Raw genomic sequence first — 18,418 nt, forward strand, 5'->3', positions numbered from 1 at the left:
TACTGACGGCCTAGAAAAGCATGCAGATTAGAAGCCAGAAGAGGGGCGGGGCATCTAAAATGACACGCCCCCCCTGGACTGTACTAACTACTGTGCACTAAAAAAACACATCATCACAGCATACGAGCAACGGTGCTGACATTATCCATGCTAATCACTTCTAGCCTTCCGAAATGGGTACACTCCAAAAATATTTAGGCCTAAATGTAAGATTTCTGTATTTGAATTGCATATAAAATTTCCATCCATTTGGATGACACAGTTTTATCATAAACAAACTAATAAACTTAAAGTGATGCATATTTGTCAGTCATACATAAATGAAACAGGTAAGATTTCTGTAATAGTACTAAAAACTGAATTTGTTGCGTTTTAAATACACAACAACCAGGCTTATATATTTAGCGTCAATAAATCCAATTTGTTTTAATTTCATACATTTGAACTGAGTATTCAATGTTAAAACTGTGCTATTCAAATGGATGGAAATTTAATATGCAATTCAAATGTAGTATGTAGTATATAATAAAGAGTATAAGATGACAGGGTTCAAGCTAATTACATCCATGTCTTACTATATTTCTGATTCCGATGGCCAGAATCTGTGTAACATTAAATAATTGATCAAATGAAAAGCTTTGACCAATCACTGGCCAGAGTAATGCTGTTATCATACTCAAACACACATATAAGATCGAACTATTCAGGCATCATATCAAATTGCATAGAAAATGTACAGGAACATCAGAACCAGTATCAGCAAGTTGAGACATCATCTTTTGAGTTCAGTCAAGAAACATTTTGGGGTAAATCTGACAGACAGATGGGTTCTGTTCCTAAATACTAAACTGCCTTGCTGTATACTACAGGCAGCTGCCTTCTGAGACAGCATTATCATTGAAATGACAAACGCATATATGCATGGCCTAAAACGAACTTTTTGCCACTCCTGCCAATGGCTGGTAACTTAAGAAAATTTACTGGCCATAAATATTTTTTTCCAGCCATGAAACAGATTAATCCTTCTTAAAGTTACAAAAGTTATTCAGTCAAGAGCAGTGAGTTATTTCTCTTTGTCTTTTGTTGTTTGAATCAAATTAAGAACACAGACAGGAGCAGGAATATTAGGCTGCTGTCACTTTAAGAGCTAATGCACGGATCTAATATACTGATACACATTTCATTTTATTTCATTTTTAACGGTTTACGTTCACTTAAAGGGATAGTTCACCCAAAAATAAAATTTCTGTCATCATTTACTCACTCTCAAGTTGTTCCAAACCTGTATAATTTTTTTTTGTTCTGTTGAACATAAAGGAAGGTATTTTGAAGAATGTTTGTAACCAATCTGCTTTGAGGCACCATTGACTTCCATAGTAGAAAAAAAAAAAAAAATACTATGGAAGTCAATGGTGCCCCAGAACTGTTCAGTTTCCCACATTCTTCAAAATATCTTCCTTTGTGTTCAACAGAACAAAGAAATTCATACAGGTTTGGAATAATCTGAGGGTGAATAAATGATGACAGAATTTTCCTTTTTGGGTGAACTATCCCTTTAAGCCATAACTATGTTTACGTGGATACTTGCTAAGATGGGCGTTTTGACAATTTTGTTTGAATATGTTTGTTCAAGCTCAAGAAGACATGAAAGAGAGCTCAATTCGGTATTCGCACGCTGTCTAAGACGCAGATTACTGGGTTTGTGCACAGAAAATTTCCCACACAGTGCGTGAGAAACAAATTGAGCTCCCTGTTGTGACAATGAAGCATTGGCCCGTCACCTGTCGCGAGCAACGTTCACATTCATGTTCTCACAATATATGCATTTTTATAATTTATAACAATGTTACCGGCAAACTGCCGATTGACACCGTTTCATATACTCGCCAACACCGATTTTTACTCAAATTTGGCCCTAGGCTAATGTTTTAATTTTAATTTTAATTTTTTAATTTTAGGCCCTGCTTATATATATATGGCATTTTGATATATTATTTGGTACTAAATTTTAAGAATGTTTATAATCATCATTTCTTTTGTTAGGTCAAGAATATTGGATGGACTTTTTTCACAAGCTCATTACAATGCTGCCTTAAATCTGGCCAAAATATTATAATGCATTGTAAGTAGGTTTTGGAACACGGCCATACAGTCATCACATCGACTTGTTCAAATAAAGTAATCCTATTGGTCATCTAACGTGATCTAATCTTGTTACCTTATTAGCTCACTGCAGTCTCAAAGCACAGAAAGCCTGAGTGTTGAATCAGATGTCAAGCTCAGTGACGGAATGAACCTCGTGCACTCTAGAGAAATTTACTACAGTTCTTAGTGAGCACGTCTGTCAAGCTCTAAAAAGCATTAAAAAACATAATAAAAATGGTCCATATGACTTGTGCACTATATTCCAAGTCTTCTGATGTTATATGATAACTTTGTGTGAGGAATACACAGAAATAAAAGTCCTTATTCACTGTTAATGTGCCCCTCTGCTGTAGCTTGTGTCTAGCCTTTGTGTATAGCCCAAAAAATAGGCTTTTTCCTTAATGAAATTCGACAGCTACAACAGAAGAGAACATTGCATCTTGGGTCTGTTCCTCCAAAAAAAAAAAAAAAAAAATTATTGGTATGAATTTGGACGAATTGAAATATAGTGCACAAGTTAAGAGCAGCTTGGATGTTTTCCTAAATATCTCCATTTTTGTTACTCAGATGAAAGAAAAGATTAGAACAACTTCTGAATGACAAATGATATTTACATTTTACAAGACACAATACAACTACATACTAGCTGTTGTTACAGTATATAAGAACATATACTTTTTTAAATAGAAAACAAATTAAATAAGGTACAAAAAACTGTGAATCAAACAACATACAGTTAAATTCGATTTATAGAATCTGGAGATATTTCCAACTGGACACAAAGACATGTCTTTGAAAAGCCCTGCTATCTCGAAAAGAATATTAAGACAATGGAGATGACAAACTTGATCACTTTGGTCTAAAAAGCCTTAATGCTTTACAACTATTATAAAGAACACTTACATGATTTAATGTCTTATGAGATTGTGAATGAATGGCTCTAGAAGTGTTTCACAATAATAGAGTCAAACACATCAACAGAAATAACCGCATGAATGATTTACCGCAGACGGTGTTGCTATGAGACACAAGGACAGATCAAAAACACTGCAACTAGAATCATTAAAATGAAGCTTCTACTGGTCGTCCATCATGTCGTCCTGGTAAAGCAGCTTTTAGATGTTTCCTACAGGTCTTATAACCTCACTGAGCTCAAACATCATGTCTGAACTTGAATGGCTCGCACTACTGCTGTCCTTAGTATCAGACTGTGTTGCCACTGGATACGACCAGTTTGTCTAATCAAATCTGGATGAACTTTGCAAAATATCAATCTTGCCAATAAAAATGGATTGAGCGTTCTTTAAATGAGGAAGTGTTGTGACCTCTAGTGAGTGTGATAGTCTGCTCCTATATAATGTTGAGATAAACATTGTGAAATCATTTGAAGAATAGTTTCACAGATTTCCCGTATCCTGTGAAGTGCCCTTTCATGATGCAATCAAAACCATGTTCTAACCGAAGGCCTTTTCTCACCATATCTGAATTTTCTGTACAAAAAACATGCTGCAAAAACACAAAAGGAGAACTTTTGAAGACTCTTCATGAACCTCTTTTCCATATAATGATAGTCATCATGGAATAGTAAAACAAGTGTTCTGAAGCCATAGAAAAGCTTATCGTTAGGAAATGACCCACCAACTAAATACAGCATATGGACTAGGGCTGGATAAAAAAATAAAAAAATATGGATTTCTCAATTTTAATCAATTTTCATTTTGATGAAACAATATCAATTCTAAAATACCAAGAATCGATCTTTTGGTCCATGCTGTTTTCAGCTGATGAATGAACAAAACTTTGTAGCATGGCTCCCAATAAGCTTTTTGCTTTGTTACTTCTGATATGAAACTACGTCTCGGCTTTCAAATTCTGTCAATTTTATTTTGAAACTCAAACAATTAATGCCACATTGGTGCTCTTTAATGTGGCATTACAGATCACTGTAGCACCTTAGATCAAACGAAGCGCGTGTGAACGGATCATATTTTTGGCTTTACAAGTTACAGCATGAACATGAATGAACATCAGAAGGTATGTTGGAAGATAAGGGCCTTTCGCACTGGAGGAACCTTTTCATAGTTCTTAGAACTATTGGCTAAACTGGATTTTACCGTGTTCGCACCGCAGGAACTAGGAACGATTTTAGTTCTAGGAACTCCTTTTGGGAGAACTAAATTAACTTACTACTTCACTAAATTAACTTACTACTAACTAAATTAACTTCTACTTCAGAGTAGGGTCTAAACCAGCACTATAGGAACTATCAGTGACGTAAGTGTATGTTGATTGGTCAAACGCATGTCAGACACCCCGCAATTTTAAAAAGCCGTGTAAACATATTTACTTCACGAACATGGAGAACAGAGATAACGGCATTTACCTGTTGTCTTCAGGGTTGTGTACTTTTCTCTGCCTCGATGATATGTAATACTGAAAGTTGTCATAGGAGATTTCTCTTAGCCCCACCTTTTGCTTTTTCAGTCACATAAATTATGCATTTACATTACATCTCTGTTATCACGAAACCCAATTTTGCGCCATTGCTTTGGCAAAGTATCTGTCAAACGAACTAAAATCAAAAGTGCGATATGGCTTTGTGCACTTACTAAATCACAAAAAACTGCGATTTAATTAAAAAGTATATAGTATGTTTGCGCTGCACGTTTCAAAATGAAGTGCATGCTTTGCTCGTGCCATCAGATCGTGATCCGGTGTTTTCCGCGTCTCAGAATGGCTCAGTTTTCCATCAAAATAAAAGCTCAACTGCAGTTTCCAACAAAATAAAAGCTCAATGGTTTATCTCTTGCAAGTGTAGAAATTAGGAAAAAAGTAGAGGGACAGAGGTCCACCTACCACAGTCTCACAAAATCCTGTGGGAAACACTGATTTTGAGCGATAAGTCATACTAGCAATGTGCTAAAACATGTTAGCAACATGCTATATCCGGCTAGCAATGTGCTAATTCATTTTAGCAATGTGTTAAAAGATGCTTGAGAAAATTTTCCATGTACTGTACTGATACATAACCCGATTAATCGATATACTGAATCGAACTGCATCAAAATCGGAATTGAATCGAATCACAAACTTATCGAAATTGAAATTTGTGTCAATACCCAGCCCTAACATAGACCATGCCAAGCTTGACATCAAGCACTGATTTTGACAAGCATCATGACATTCAAACCTGCGCTATTTTTGATTTAAGAACTGCAGAGTGAAAAGCAACTTAAAATTTTGTTGTTTATTCAAAGCTAATATACGACTTCAGAAAACTTATGGATAGGATAGTCTGTCATATGGACAATCATAGTTTTATGAAACTTTTTCATATAGAAAAACTAAATTATGGTGCGTAAAAAATGACAGAATTCAGGATCATTTAGCAGGGCTTTCCCGACCACACAGCACAAAAAATAAAGGAACTCACGTCCTGGCCAGGACTGCATGGGAAGAGAAATGAAGAACTCACTACATCTCCACAACTGATGCTTTTTGCTTTCTTCTAGTAAAGTACCTCACATAAAAGTGCTTTGGCAAATCCAGCCCTAAGCCAGAGTTTTAACATCCTGTTCCAGACCAGAATAAATCAAACCCACACAACATCAATAATTCAATTTCAATCCATATTTGGCTTTGAAACTATGGTACTGTAAAGCACAGTACGGTTATGAAAAATATGATTTTTGTTTCCATTTGACTGTGTTCAATGGAAGAGAGAATATCATACAGGTTTGAAATGACATGAAGGTGAGTAAATGGTGACACAATTTTCTTTTATGGGTGAACTATTCCTTTCAATGTTTACACTTTTACGCTTCCACGTCTTTAAAAAGTATATAATATGCAGATAATACATATTTACAAATACTCTCAGATGCTTTTACATATAAACATTAAAGCTGCTCTCAATCTGTGGGACAGAGCAACACAAATCACTCTGGACAGAACGCTGAACTGCTTTCAAGCAGAGAGATTATACAAGTCACTTGCATTTGTGCTTATTCAACCTGTAAACATGTACTTTCTTCTGTCTCTGTCATTTATCACATGAAAATATGGGTCAACAAGAATCTTAATAAACAGACATTGCCAATGTTTTACTGCAACTGACGAAAACAGGGACATCTTTGCAGGAAGCAAAATCTCATTCTATTGCAAAAGACAAAAACAATACAATTCATTTTTCACTGTGCATGAGGGACACACACACACACACACACACACACACAGGGATCAGTTTAGGAAGGATTTGTAAGCCCTGAGAGAGACCAAAAATTGAGTAGAAGAGAGCAAATCAAAGCTCAAGACTTACACCAAGTTTATAAGTGTTTCTGGATCAGTGATGCAACAACTAGCAAGAAGACAACAATACAAAACCCTCTCACACAATATGTATTAAAAACTCACAAGCTAAGATAGATATTTATATAAGGATAGAAGACGTTTGCCCAGCGGGGAACACAAGATACTTACAAAGGCTTCACACAATTATGATGTTCTCAGCTAATAAATGCTGGAGGGTTTGCTTCCTCCCATCATCTGCATTTCAAGCCTCCTTCAAATGAAAGTTCGGGTGAAATATAAAGAGGATGGGTCAGTACAGACCCAGATGACAAAAAACGTCCAATACAGTTATAATAATTGAACATATTTCTAGTTAGACTAGATGCTCACAAATACAATATTTAGCCTAAATGAGCTTTAATTCTGACAAGACACCTGCATTCACTCAACATTCGCGTGGGTCAATGAAGTAATGGGTCATGTTTTTTGTCCAAAGGCCTTAATAATAATACAAAACAAAGATATGACATCCAAAGTATGTAAGGTAGTACAACTAGATCTCTTTTATTGAATCCAAAAGGTTTTAATTATATTTTGCTACATATAAAGGTATTTTAAAGATTTTGAAGTGTCAAAAGGTCATTTGGTTTAACCGTCCAATACAGCCATTTCATTTGTGATTAAAATATCTTAAAATGTACTAAATGTATGTATTTTTTATTCTGACATGATTTTATAAAATCATCTATTAACATTGTGCAAAATGGTATTAAAATTATGTGTAGAAGTCGTTGCTTTATTATGAAAGAATGTCCGGAAAAATGAATTTCATTGACGTCATTCGGTGTAACCAATATAAAGGGACCGTTTTGGATCAAGTCATGCGGCGTATCATGTGACAGGATGTGACATCATTCAGACACCTGCAAAGGACCACATGGTCGTGAAGCAAAGTAACTAACTCTCTCTTAACTATTTGAAAAATTCATGTTTTCATTTGCTCATACGCATGTCCTGAAACATCAGGTCATTCGGTACAACTGCTATAAAACATGGAAAAAAATATAATGTAAATGTAATGCAAATATAAAATGTTTGATTGTCCTTTTGCTAGCTAACTAGCAAGCTAACTAGCTAGCTAGATATGAGCCTGTTAGCATTGTTTGAAAATATCGTCATTCGGTATAACCAAAAGTGTAATTCGGTGAAACCGAAATTTTGGTTAAACCGAATGACTTTTTTGGTGACAAATTTTGTCCATCTTGTAAAAAATGACAAAAGCAGCATTACCTAATTATAAAAACCACATAATCTCATTGTTAACACTTAATAAAACTTCAAAATTAATTATATCTCCATTCTGTTTTTTTACACTTTTAAAACCCTTATTCGTCAATGACCTGCATATTAATATGGTGGTTAGGTTTGCAATATTCTGTATTTTCTATTAGACCACTGCACATGCATTTATAATTCACTTCTTAGAGGTTTTAATAGTAAAAATCTGTTAAATGAAAAATATAAATTGTACTGCAAGGCTGCAGCCTTTGTTGGGGTTATGAAAGCCTAAGAATGAGAATGCCTTGAGAAAGCAACATGTTTCGTTTTCTTGAAAGGTTAACATTTAGATGTGAATTAATAACACCTTCCTTTAAAACCTCTTGGTCTTACATCTCTAAATGCATTATATGGGTATGATTACTGCATTATAGAGACATCACCATGCCTTGTATTACTGTATAACCTTTCATATAACTACACAATAACAAACATACTCATACTTACAGCCTGTGTAGGTGTATTTTCATGTTTTTCTCTCGTATTTAATGCATTTTTTACTCTTAAGCATAAATAAGTAAGTATTATTAACTATGATAGCCTCTATTAATTAGGAGAACCTCATAAGGAGTGTTATAAGGCCTACAGAGGCTTGTGTGTAGTGTCTTGTGTGATGCTGACTAGTGTTTTCTCCTCCCTTCCCCCTCTTTAGAATGGCCATGAATGAGCCCTCCCCCCAGCCAGAAACTCTGCAGACTTTTGCTCCATGTTAGGAAGAAACCAACACCCCTTCAGCACAAAATGGAAGCTTCCACTATCAAACTGGGGTACACCAAAAAGCCTCACAACAAACATTTCACACAGTTGCAACATTTGACATTTAAAACACGTTGAAATGCAGGCGCGCGCCGCTATCCGTGGTGCTGAACTCAACGTCAATCGAAATTGTGTCGTTCAGCGAGAGTCGTTCTGACAGACGAATTCAGTGAAAGATTGAGAGCTTGTGACTTTAACAAACGGCTCAAACCAAGGCCAAGCAGTCGAATTACCAGTAAACATGTAAATAATTGCTATCGGAACGCTATAGTATAGATGACCTTGCTTTTGAGTCGCGATTATAAAAAAGTGAAAGTGAACTGCAGAGATCGAATCAAATGCTACCACGTCGTCATGTGACCAAGAAATATAACCCATCGGAAAGACTGTCGATAAAGTATCGAATAAGTACGTTGAGGTTAAGTACACACTAAACAGCGATGTTTTAATGCAACATGACAGAGGAACTTTCCTTCACAAACTCTCTAGAAACATGTCGACCTACTAAAATGGACGCGTTGTAGCCTACAATTTGCTAAAGAAGCAAGACGGTTTTCGAGTGTATACTAAAGCAGTTGTTGTTTAATATAATTTCACTGAACCCAGATAATTTATAGTATTTTTACAGTGTTTTGAAAGGGGTATGTGTTTCTAAAATGTCGCTTAATGTAAGCATGACGCCAAATATAATCCCTAATAAATGAATTGTTACTTGTTTTCACTTAGGGCAGTTATTCTGCTTTGCCGTTAATGTAGTTGTTTCTTAAGCTCACATTTACCCAACACGATTCCTGTCCAAAAACAACCAAAATGTTTTCAAAACTTCACAAAACCCCCTTGTGTTATTTGGCAAAGTCACGTAAAGGACAAAGCATTGAGAACGTCCGTAAGAACTAGTGATGCCGACAAAGTTTCTCGCCCAATGTAAATGCCCCATTCTTCAACGCTTCAAATAAAATGAATTACCTGTGGGTCCTGCTTCATCTGTGCAACTAGTTTCTAAACGAAGTAAAACAACAAAAAGACGTTTCGTTTAAAGTGTTTCAAGTTAGGATGTGAGGGAGGAACAAAGCGGCGAGCAGTGAGTCCGTTTGAACCTCATAAATATTCAGGTCTCGTCCCGATCGCTACACAAAACCGCCGCATTATTAGTGCAAATCGCAAAAAAACACGCCGCACGCGTGAAAGTGCATCAAAGAGCGTTTTAACAATCTGCGCTCAAAGTGATTATGGCGTCATAAAGGCGAAAGAATGTTACCGTTGTATCACTCTGAAAGGCTACGAATTCCACGCAAATTAAAACGTTCGAACACGGCGGATGTCTCTCTTCCAGCGTGTATTCACGTAAGAATCCCAGAAAAGCTTCAACAAAATGCCATTTTTATTTACCTGATGACATTGGACTTCTACTTTGAGTGCTTCTTGAAGGCCTTGTAGCTCCATATTCCGACTTCAGAAGCACTTTTCCTCCACTTTCGACGCGATCCGCGTTATTTGTGGCGTAATACAAATATTTTAAAAGCAACAATAACAATCGCAAGAACTACTCGGGCTGCACAGCAAGTTCTCGCTTCTTTACTGGCCGTAAGACTCATCACCCACTTTACGCCAGTATAAACAAAAGTGCTCAGAAAGCGAGCTAAAGATTCCAGCAGTCACATAAATTCACTCCGAAATACACACGGCAAACGCATATCCGACCTATCCTAAACGTACGGCTTTATTTCTAAGTCTTTGAGTTGAAAACGTGGAACTATATTTTGTCCGAGTGCGCGGCACGATTTCACTTTGCCTGGGGAAAAAGTTGCGCTTCGGTTGTCAATGCTAATTCGGAAAGTTCCCGGATGGAGCAGTGAAAGAAGAACTCTCCCTTCCTCTGTCACGTGCACGCGCTCCCTCAGTTATGGAGTCATGCGCGCTCCCACAGTTCTCTACAAAACCAATAGTACCAGCAGAACAAGTGAGAAAAGTTCATTATTGGAGTGTTGTGTTTTAATGGCAAATAAATGTGTTGGTACATAAATAATGATAACTGATAAACCGAAGATCTGTAAATCAAATATGTTATTTTATTTAATGAAGACAACGAAAATAAACATATTGAATTGATTGGTGTAACCTCTTTGTTAGCTAAATACTATTTTCATTCTGAAAAAGCAAAACAAAAAAGTTTTCTTTTTAGAGTTTGAAAACTTCTAGACATTTAGGCGAGGTACTGCCATGAAATGCTTATGAATATGTCATAAACTCATAAATAACCAGCCACAATGGAAACTTTATTATATTCTGCACTAGTATGTATCATTCTAGCAATAAATGATATGTAAATGAAATACTGTGGCTGAATTAAAATGATCTGTTTTGACTAGGGCGAGACCAAAGAGAGTGTGTATTATGATTAAATGTGAGCTGTATATGAATGATGTTGGGGGGGTGTATAGACAGCCCCCCTCCCAGACCCTCCCAGACCTCTGTATAACCCCCACATAGCGTAAATTAACACAAATCCCTCCAGCTATTAAAATGCAAATATGGGCCTCTGTACTGCCTTTATTAGTAGTCTTCTGAGAGTAACATAGTGCTTCTGAGAGTCAGCATTACCTCACGTATCTCTGTATCATAAAATATTTCTGTTGCTAACATGAAATCTGGCATCTGTCACTGAAGATAAATGTAGTGTTTACTTCTACGAATAGTTTGGTTCAGCTGCTCGTATAACATAAATGAAGAAAAACTCTGAAAATGTATTAATATTATAATTACTCCCTTACAGCAAAAGTTATAGAATGAGCATACATACTAATGTTTTGCATTTAACAGTACTCTTTCCTCCAGCTGATCATTTTTTTTCCTAGTTGAAGGGTTTTACTCCACCCTGTCCTCGTACCAACCCCCATCCACCCTCCCAGCCGTGCGCCCTCCGCCCCCTTCAGTCCTCTAAACACAAGTCAGAGCGTCATTGGAGCATTACACCGTGTTCATGCACTGCTCTGCCCTGATGTCCTATCAGGAGTTGCGGCTGTGGCATATGCATCCAGACAGACACAAGCCGAAGGGATGAGAGCCAATCAGCTTTCAGGACAGGATGAATGTGATGTGGAAGTTAATGTGATGCAGAAAGGGCAGTCCGGTGCATTTACTTACAACTGGCTGGAAACCCTCTTGTGCTTGATGTGTGCTTATGAAGGAAGTCAAAGAGTATTATCAACAGAGTATATTTTAAGATGCTGAGGTTTTCTATCATTTAATTGTTGTTTTGATTTAATTTCAAACGGTAGTGAGAAATATTCCACACAGTACAAATATTCCACGTAGTCTCTGTAAGATGCATACATAGTAAATATAGGATGAATATAGCTGCAAGCAGCAGTCAAGGGGTCAAAGCATCAATGGCCCATGTGGATGATTAGCGATCCAATTAAAATGTATCTTATAATGTGGTTTTTATAGCAAAGTCCATCTTGAATCTTCACTGAAAGTTAGGGTTTGATGAAACGGGTTACAGCAACACACGTGTCAAAGGAAATCACTCTCTCTTACTGTCAGATTAAAAGAGAAGTAAAAAAATACCCGTGTATAAAAATGTTTACTGCCGTAAGGCGTGCCGTGTGATCATAATATGTATGGTGTATGTGTGGACTCATATTTAACATTTAAATTTAAATGAATCACATCATAGGATGAATCACATCACAGACAATTTCAAATGAATTTAAAGATTTGAAGCTCAAACTCTAAGGTCCTTTTCGTTTTTATTATTTATTTCTTCTAACCTTATGCGTGCAGTTCAACACATAAGTGTTTGTTTTATTATTCATACCACAACAGTACAGAAGTGTCATAGAAATTTTATAATATATATCTTGATAAAGACGCATAAAATTGTTTTTCCATTTTAAACAAACAGCAATATATTTAATAATGTCTGGCAAAATGAAAAATGTGTTTTATTGAGGTATATTAAAGTTAAATAAATGTTATATGATAAGCATTTCACTGATTTCTATGTACACTGATAAAACTATACTGTCAATACAACATTGTTATACCAATGAACAAGATCAATGCATTTATTTCCGTTTAGAGGGATGGAAACTGATAGAAAAGATTAGGTTTGAAATATTCCTTATCCTGTGACTCCCTCTAGTGGACAACATTAAAATCACAGCCTTCATCTTTCAGTTGAAATGGCCGATAGTTTAGAATTTGTTGTTAGCCTCCATAAATTCATCATAAATTCATGAAACTAAGCATGTTTGCTCAGAATGACTTGTTGTTTTGAGAAGTTTGGACTTTGTGCACACAAGACATAGACATAATAGTCATAATGGGTTATACCAGACACGTGTAAAAATTGCATCTGCTAAATGATTAAAATTCTTTCGATAATTTTTGTCTGCCTGGTCTAGAGTTGATGTGTGCAAAGTCTGACAAACGCCCTAGGATGAGTTCAAAAAAGTTTTTTTTTTTTTTTTTTAACAAATTAGAATGGCAGATAAAGTTTTTAGATAATCTTAAAAATTAGATTATAAAACGGATAGTTCCGGCCCTTGATTCTGATTGGTTGAGCCGAGTTCGAAGCCGTTGTAAATTACTCTACAAACATACACCTGTGACCTCATTACATCAGTATTATTGTGCCACTGTGTCTGTGTGTTGCTGCGTTCCATGCGTATTTCACGAAAAGTAACTGTTGTTTATCATTTATAAATAAAGTTATAAATACAACACGGCTATGACCGCTTCACCCAACGGTCGCGTATCACTGTACAACACCCTTAGCAACGTAAACATACGTTCTCATTTGATATTGTTCATTAAAGCTTACTGCATTATGTAGAAGTGTATTGTGAGAGAGATCGAGTAACTGAGTGTATTACCTGCATTCAGATTTAGCATTTTCCTTCAGGTCAGTCCTATGTTCACAATAAAAAATCCGTTTGAATGTCCGCTGCAATCTTGTCCTCTTAACAGTTAATGGGTTCTTCCCGTGCCCTGCTGACACTGAGAGCGCTAGTCAAAGCATTTATCATTTGCGTCTTTTTCCATGTTCACAACAAGTTTCGATATAAAAGTCTTTGCGACTGAGTGGCTCTCTCATAAAGAGAATCTTTGCCGCCATCTAGAGGCGTAATAATGTAACTTCTGTTGCTGTTTACAAGTCAGGGACTATTTTTTTCCAGCAGAAGGAAGGCCTTTAGTGATTTTACTTCATGAAAGTTGTATTGATGCATATTTTTTGGCTTTAATATTTGTATTGTGTGGTAACCGTTTAATAAAAGCAATAAGCCCTGTGAAGCTGTGGTTTACAGTGAATTTATAACAGCTAAGGGGGTTTTAGGCCAACAATGCCCCTTAGCTGTTAAAAATTCACTGTAAACCACAAATTGTTGGGGCTTATTGCTTTATTTAATATTGTTCTGGCTTAAAAGCAGGGATTTAGAAGAAATCAGAATTTTGATGGGGTTATTAGCTAAAACATAAAGTTGCTTATTATAGAGCCACATTGTGGCTGATTTTCACAAAAATCGGTAGGGTACAACGGGGCTAGAGGAAAATGAGCTTTTCACTACTCCCATAGTGTAAAAAATATGTTTTTATTGAACATTTATGGAGCAACAGATTTTGTGTGAAAATGAATCATAAAAGTGTTTTGTTTGTTTCTTTGTTTGTTTAAAAAATCTTATAAATGTATGAGGTGGCAAGATGGCCCCGTTACACTCCACACAGGGTAAAACCAGCATGGGGTAAAAGGCACACAGTACTGATACAAATACTTTAGCTAAAGTAATAAGTTTTTTAATAATGTCTAAGTTAATACTTGTTCAAAACAATCACTTTAGCAAATGTTGTACTATTTTCAGTTTATTCTGATAAATAAAATAATTTATTTTTGTTCAATAAATATATTGTCATTAAAATATGTTCATTTTAAAAATACAGGAACAAAATTATTAAAACAAGTACTGAAAGCATTCACAGAGATCCCATAATTTGATATAGCTTTACAGTAGTAACAATAAATATGATATTTTATGTGATTATTATCATATTTTTAAATATGATGGTTTCTTTTATAAATATGGTGATTATCTATAAGGTTGACAGAATATAGTCAATAACTATTCTAACAGACAATAATTTGATTTGATTCAATAGATTCTCATTTACTACATAAATATACATTTTAAAAAACATTAAATATTAGATCAAATTATCACAGAAACAACTTCGTGTTGCTGTCCGCGATTGTATCAAGGATCAGCCAAATTTTCATGTGCATCATTAAACGCGGTTGTGTTTTTTTGTGCCATCCAGAGGTTTAAAGGACAATAAAGTCAAATGCGCCTTTTACCCCAGTGCACCTTTAGCCCTGATGTACCCTCTACACATATTCATTTTCACAAGATGAGAGTTGTAATGGTTTTTAAACAGCAAGCCATTACATAGGAGATGTCAGCTTTCTGAATCTCAATTCAACTACCTAATGTGCACATTTTTTGGCCTTTTTTTGGGGGGCAGTAAACATAATTGCTGAAATTACCCAAAATAGCCTACGTGAAACCATGATCAGCAGTGAGGTGATCATTTGGCAATGAGCAATGTGATGACATCATATAAAGAGTTATGTCATATAGATAATAATAAAAAAAATCCCAGTGACTGAAATAAGGTGAAAGTGCTGCCAAATTGTGTGGAAATGAAATTTGTAACAGTTTATTGTAAGTTCATCTCTTGCATTTTATCAGTTTTCATGTATTTTTTGCCAAGATGAAGATGAAGTTCATACTAATATGCTAAGATGAAGTTCACATGTAATTTAATGATAGCTGGGTGCACAGTTTTATTTTAGTATCTAGATCGCGATAACATTATAGTTTTATCAATATTTTGAATCTTTCATTTTTATATTTTAATTTTAGTTAATGTTTAGTATGTCGTGTTTTTGTCATTTTATTAGTTTTTTTAAAATATGTATGTAGTTTTTATTCATTTTTATTTCAGTTTTAATTATTTTACTACATCAAGCTAAACTAAATGAAAATGAGAAATGTATATTGCTAAATAAGTTTTAGAATTTTTCTTTTTATATATATAGTTTTAGTTAATTATACAACCCGAATTCCGGAAAAGTATTTTTTAAATTTGAATAAAATGAAAACTAAAAGACTTTCAAATCACATGAGCCAGTATTTTATTCACAATAGAACATAGATAACATAACAAATGTTTAAACTGAGAAATTTTACAATTTTATGCACAAAATGAGCTCATTTCAAATTTGATGCCTGCTACAGGTCTCAAAATAGTTGGGACAGTGGCATGTTTACCATGGTGTAGCATCTCCTCTTCTTTTCAAAACAGTTTGAAGACATCTGGGCATCGAGGTTATGAGTTTCTGGAGTTTTGGTGTTGGAATTTAGTCCCATTCTTCCCTGATATAGGTTTCCAGCTGCTGAAGAGTTCATGGTCGTCTTTCGTTTAATGATGCACCAAATGTTTTCTATAGGTGAAAGATCTGGACTGCAGGCAGGCCAATTCAGCACCTGGACTTATCTACGACAAAGCCATGCTGTTGTAATAGCTGTATGTGGTTTTGCATTGTCCTGCTGAAATACACAAGGCCTTCCCTGAAATAGACGTCATCTGGAGGGGAGCATATGTTGCTCTAAAACCTTTATATACCTTTCAGCATTCGTAGTGCCTTTCAAAACATGCAAGCTGCCCATACCGTATGCACTTATGCACCCCCATACCATCGGAGATGCTGACTTTTGAACTGAACGCTGATAACACGCTGGTAGGTCTCCCTCCTCTTTAGCCCGGAGGACACGCCATCCATGATTTCCAACAAGAATGTCAAATTTGGACTCGTCTGACCATAGAACTCTTTTCCATTTTAAATGAGCCTTGGCCCACAGGACATGATGGCGCTTCTGGACCATGTTCACATATGGCTTCCTTTTTGCATGATAGAGCTTGAGTTGGCATCTGCAGATGGCACGGCGGATTGTGTTTACCGACAGTGGTTTCTGGAAGTATTCCTGGGCCCCATTTAGTAATGTCATTGACACAATCATGCCGATGAGTGATGCAGTGTCGTCTAAGGGCCTGAAGACCATGGGCCATCCAATAAAGGTCTTCAGCCTCGTCCCTTACGCACAGAGATTTCTCCAGTTTCTCTGAATCTTTTGATGATGTTATGCACTGTAAATGATGAGATCTCCAAAGCCTTTGCAATGTGACGTTGAGGAACATTGTTTTCCACAATCTTTTTATGCACTCTTTCACAGATTGGAGTGCCTCTGCCCATGTTTACTTCTGAGAGACTCTGCCTCTCTATGACATCCCTTTTATAGCTAATCATGTTACAGACCTGATATCAATTAACTTAATTCGTTTCTAAAGTTCTCCCAGCTGAATCTTTTCAAAATTTCTTGCTTTTTCAGCAATTTGTTGCCCCCGTGCCAACTTTTTTGAGACCTGTAGCAGGCATCACATTTGAAATGAGCTCATTTAGTGGATAAAAGTGTAAAATTTCTCAGTTTAAACATTTGTTATGTAATCTATGTTCTATTGTGAATAAAATATTGGCTCATGTGATTTGAAAATCTTTTAGTTTTCATTTTATTCAAATTTAAAAAAAAAAGTCCCAACTTTTCTGGAATTCGGGTTGTAATAATCTGGGTTGCTCACTAGCATAAATTAAGTGTTTGGTTTTTTTTTTTTTCAAAGCTTGCATTCTTACAGTACATTGGGAAACACCATCAAAAAAGATGTTAAATTTCATTTGTTCACATCAATCATTACACAAACCCTGTATGTAGAAATTTCAAGTACTTGTACATCTTATACATGGTGTCATTTATGTATTATAATTTTAAAATGATTACTGCCCTGGTTCAACAGATTGTTCTCATAAAATGTATGCAGCATCTGGGACAGACTCCTAGTATCACATCTGCTAATAAAGCCACAATCTAATCCTGTTTATGTTAAACAAACCTCCTCTGGAGCTCACGGATTTGTTACTATGACAACAACTCCAAGATGAGAACAGAACAATCCAGGATTGGGTCAAACCCTAACCCTCAAAGAAACGGGGCCCTGACCACTAACCATAAGAACTAACAATGGTTATATATTTAGAAATGAAGCATTAGGTCAAACATAAATGGAGTACATTTTGTTTCATACTGACTTTAAGGTCACGTAATGGTAGAACAACAAACGTTACATTAGCTACTGTATAAAACACATATGTGATTAATTCCATACGTTTTTCTTTACATTTCTATGACACATATGAACGGTCATGACATGGGAGGCATCAGATGTTTGCGCAGTCATGTCCTGAGACACACTCTGACTTTAATAACAGAGTTTCCTGGAATAGATGAGTGTGTCACTTGAGCTCGGCTCTTACTGTAAGCATCACGGCGGAGAGCGGAGATCTGATCGCACGTAACCTTCATCAGCACTAGGAGTAGTTTTAGAATGAACTCATGTGCCAGTCAGGGAAACATGACAAACATAAAATGCCTTAAATACATCAATATCAGGACCATTATGCATTTCTAAGTACTGTTTTTCCACCACTCATATTTTAGGCAATAATGAGTAAAGTTTTGTAGCAAATGCAATCATAAGCACTAATCGAACTTATCAACAAATCAATTAGGACTAACAAATGTTATGTCATCTAGTCAATATTCATGAGCCAAGCTGAAAAGGATTTTTCAGATTTTTATGAATATGGGTCATTGACGAAAAAGGTTTTTAAAAGTGTAAAAAGAAAAACATAATGGAGATATAATTAATTTTGAAGTTTTATTAAGTGTTAACAATGAGATTATGTTGTTTTTATAATCAATTAACACTGCTTTTG

General features: G+C 35.7%; 1 protein-coding gene across 2 annotated transcripts in view; it reads right to left on the reverse strand.

Moving 5' to 3' along the window:
- Positions 1–10,227, reverse strand: part of phf21b (PHD finger protein 21B) — a 53,039-nt gene extending 42,812 nt beyond the window's left edge. Inside the window, exon 1 of one of the 2 annotated variants that reach the window (XM_051891032.1) lies at positions 9,496–9,831. In XM_051891032.1, the coding sequence (XP_051746992.1) occupies positions 9,496–9,513 (18 nt within the window). In that variant the 5' untranslated portion in view covers positions 9,514–9,831. Of the gene's footprint in view, positions 1–9,495; positions 9,832–9,918 lie in introns of those variants that run through there. The other variant, XM_051891031.1, reaches the window with a different exon arrangement.
- Between the last annotated feature and the right edge of the window lie 8,191 nt (positions 10,228–18,418).

Source organism: Ctenopharyngodon idella, chromosome 4 (assembly GCF_019924925.1).
Source record: "Ctenopharyngodon idella isolate HZGC_01 chromosome 4, HZGC01, whole genome shotgun sequence".
Classification (NCBI taxonomy): Eukaryota; Metazoa; Chordata; class Actinopteri; order Cypriniformes; family Xenocyprididae; genus Ctenopharyngodon; species Ctenopharyngodon idella.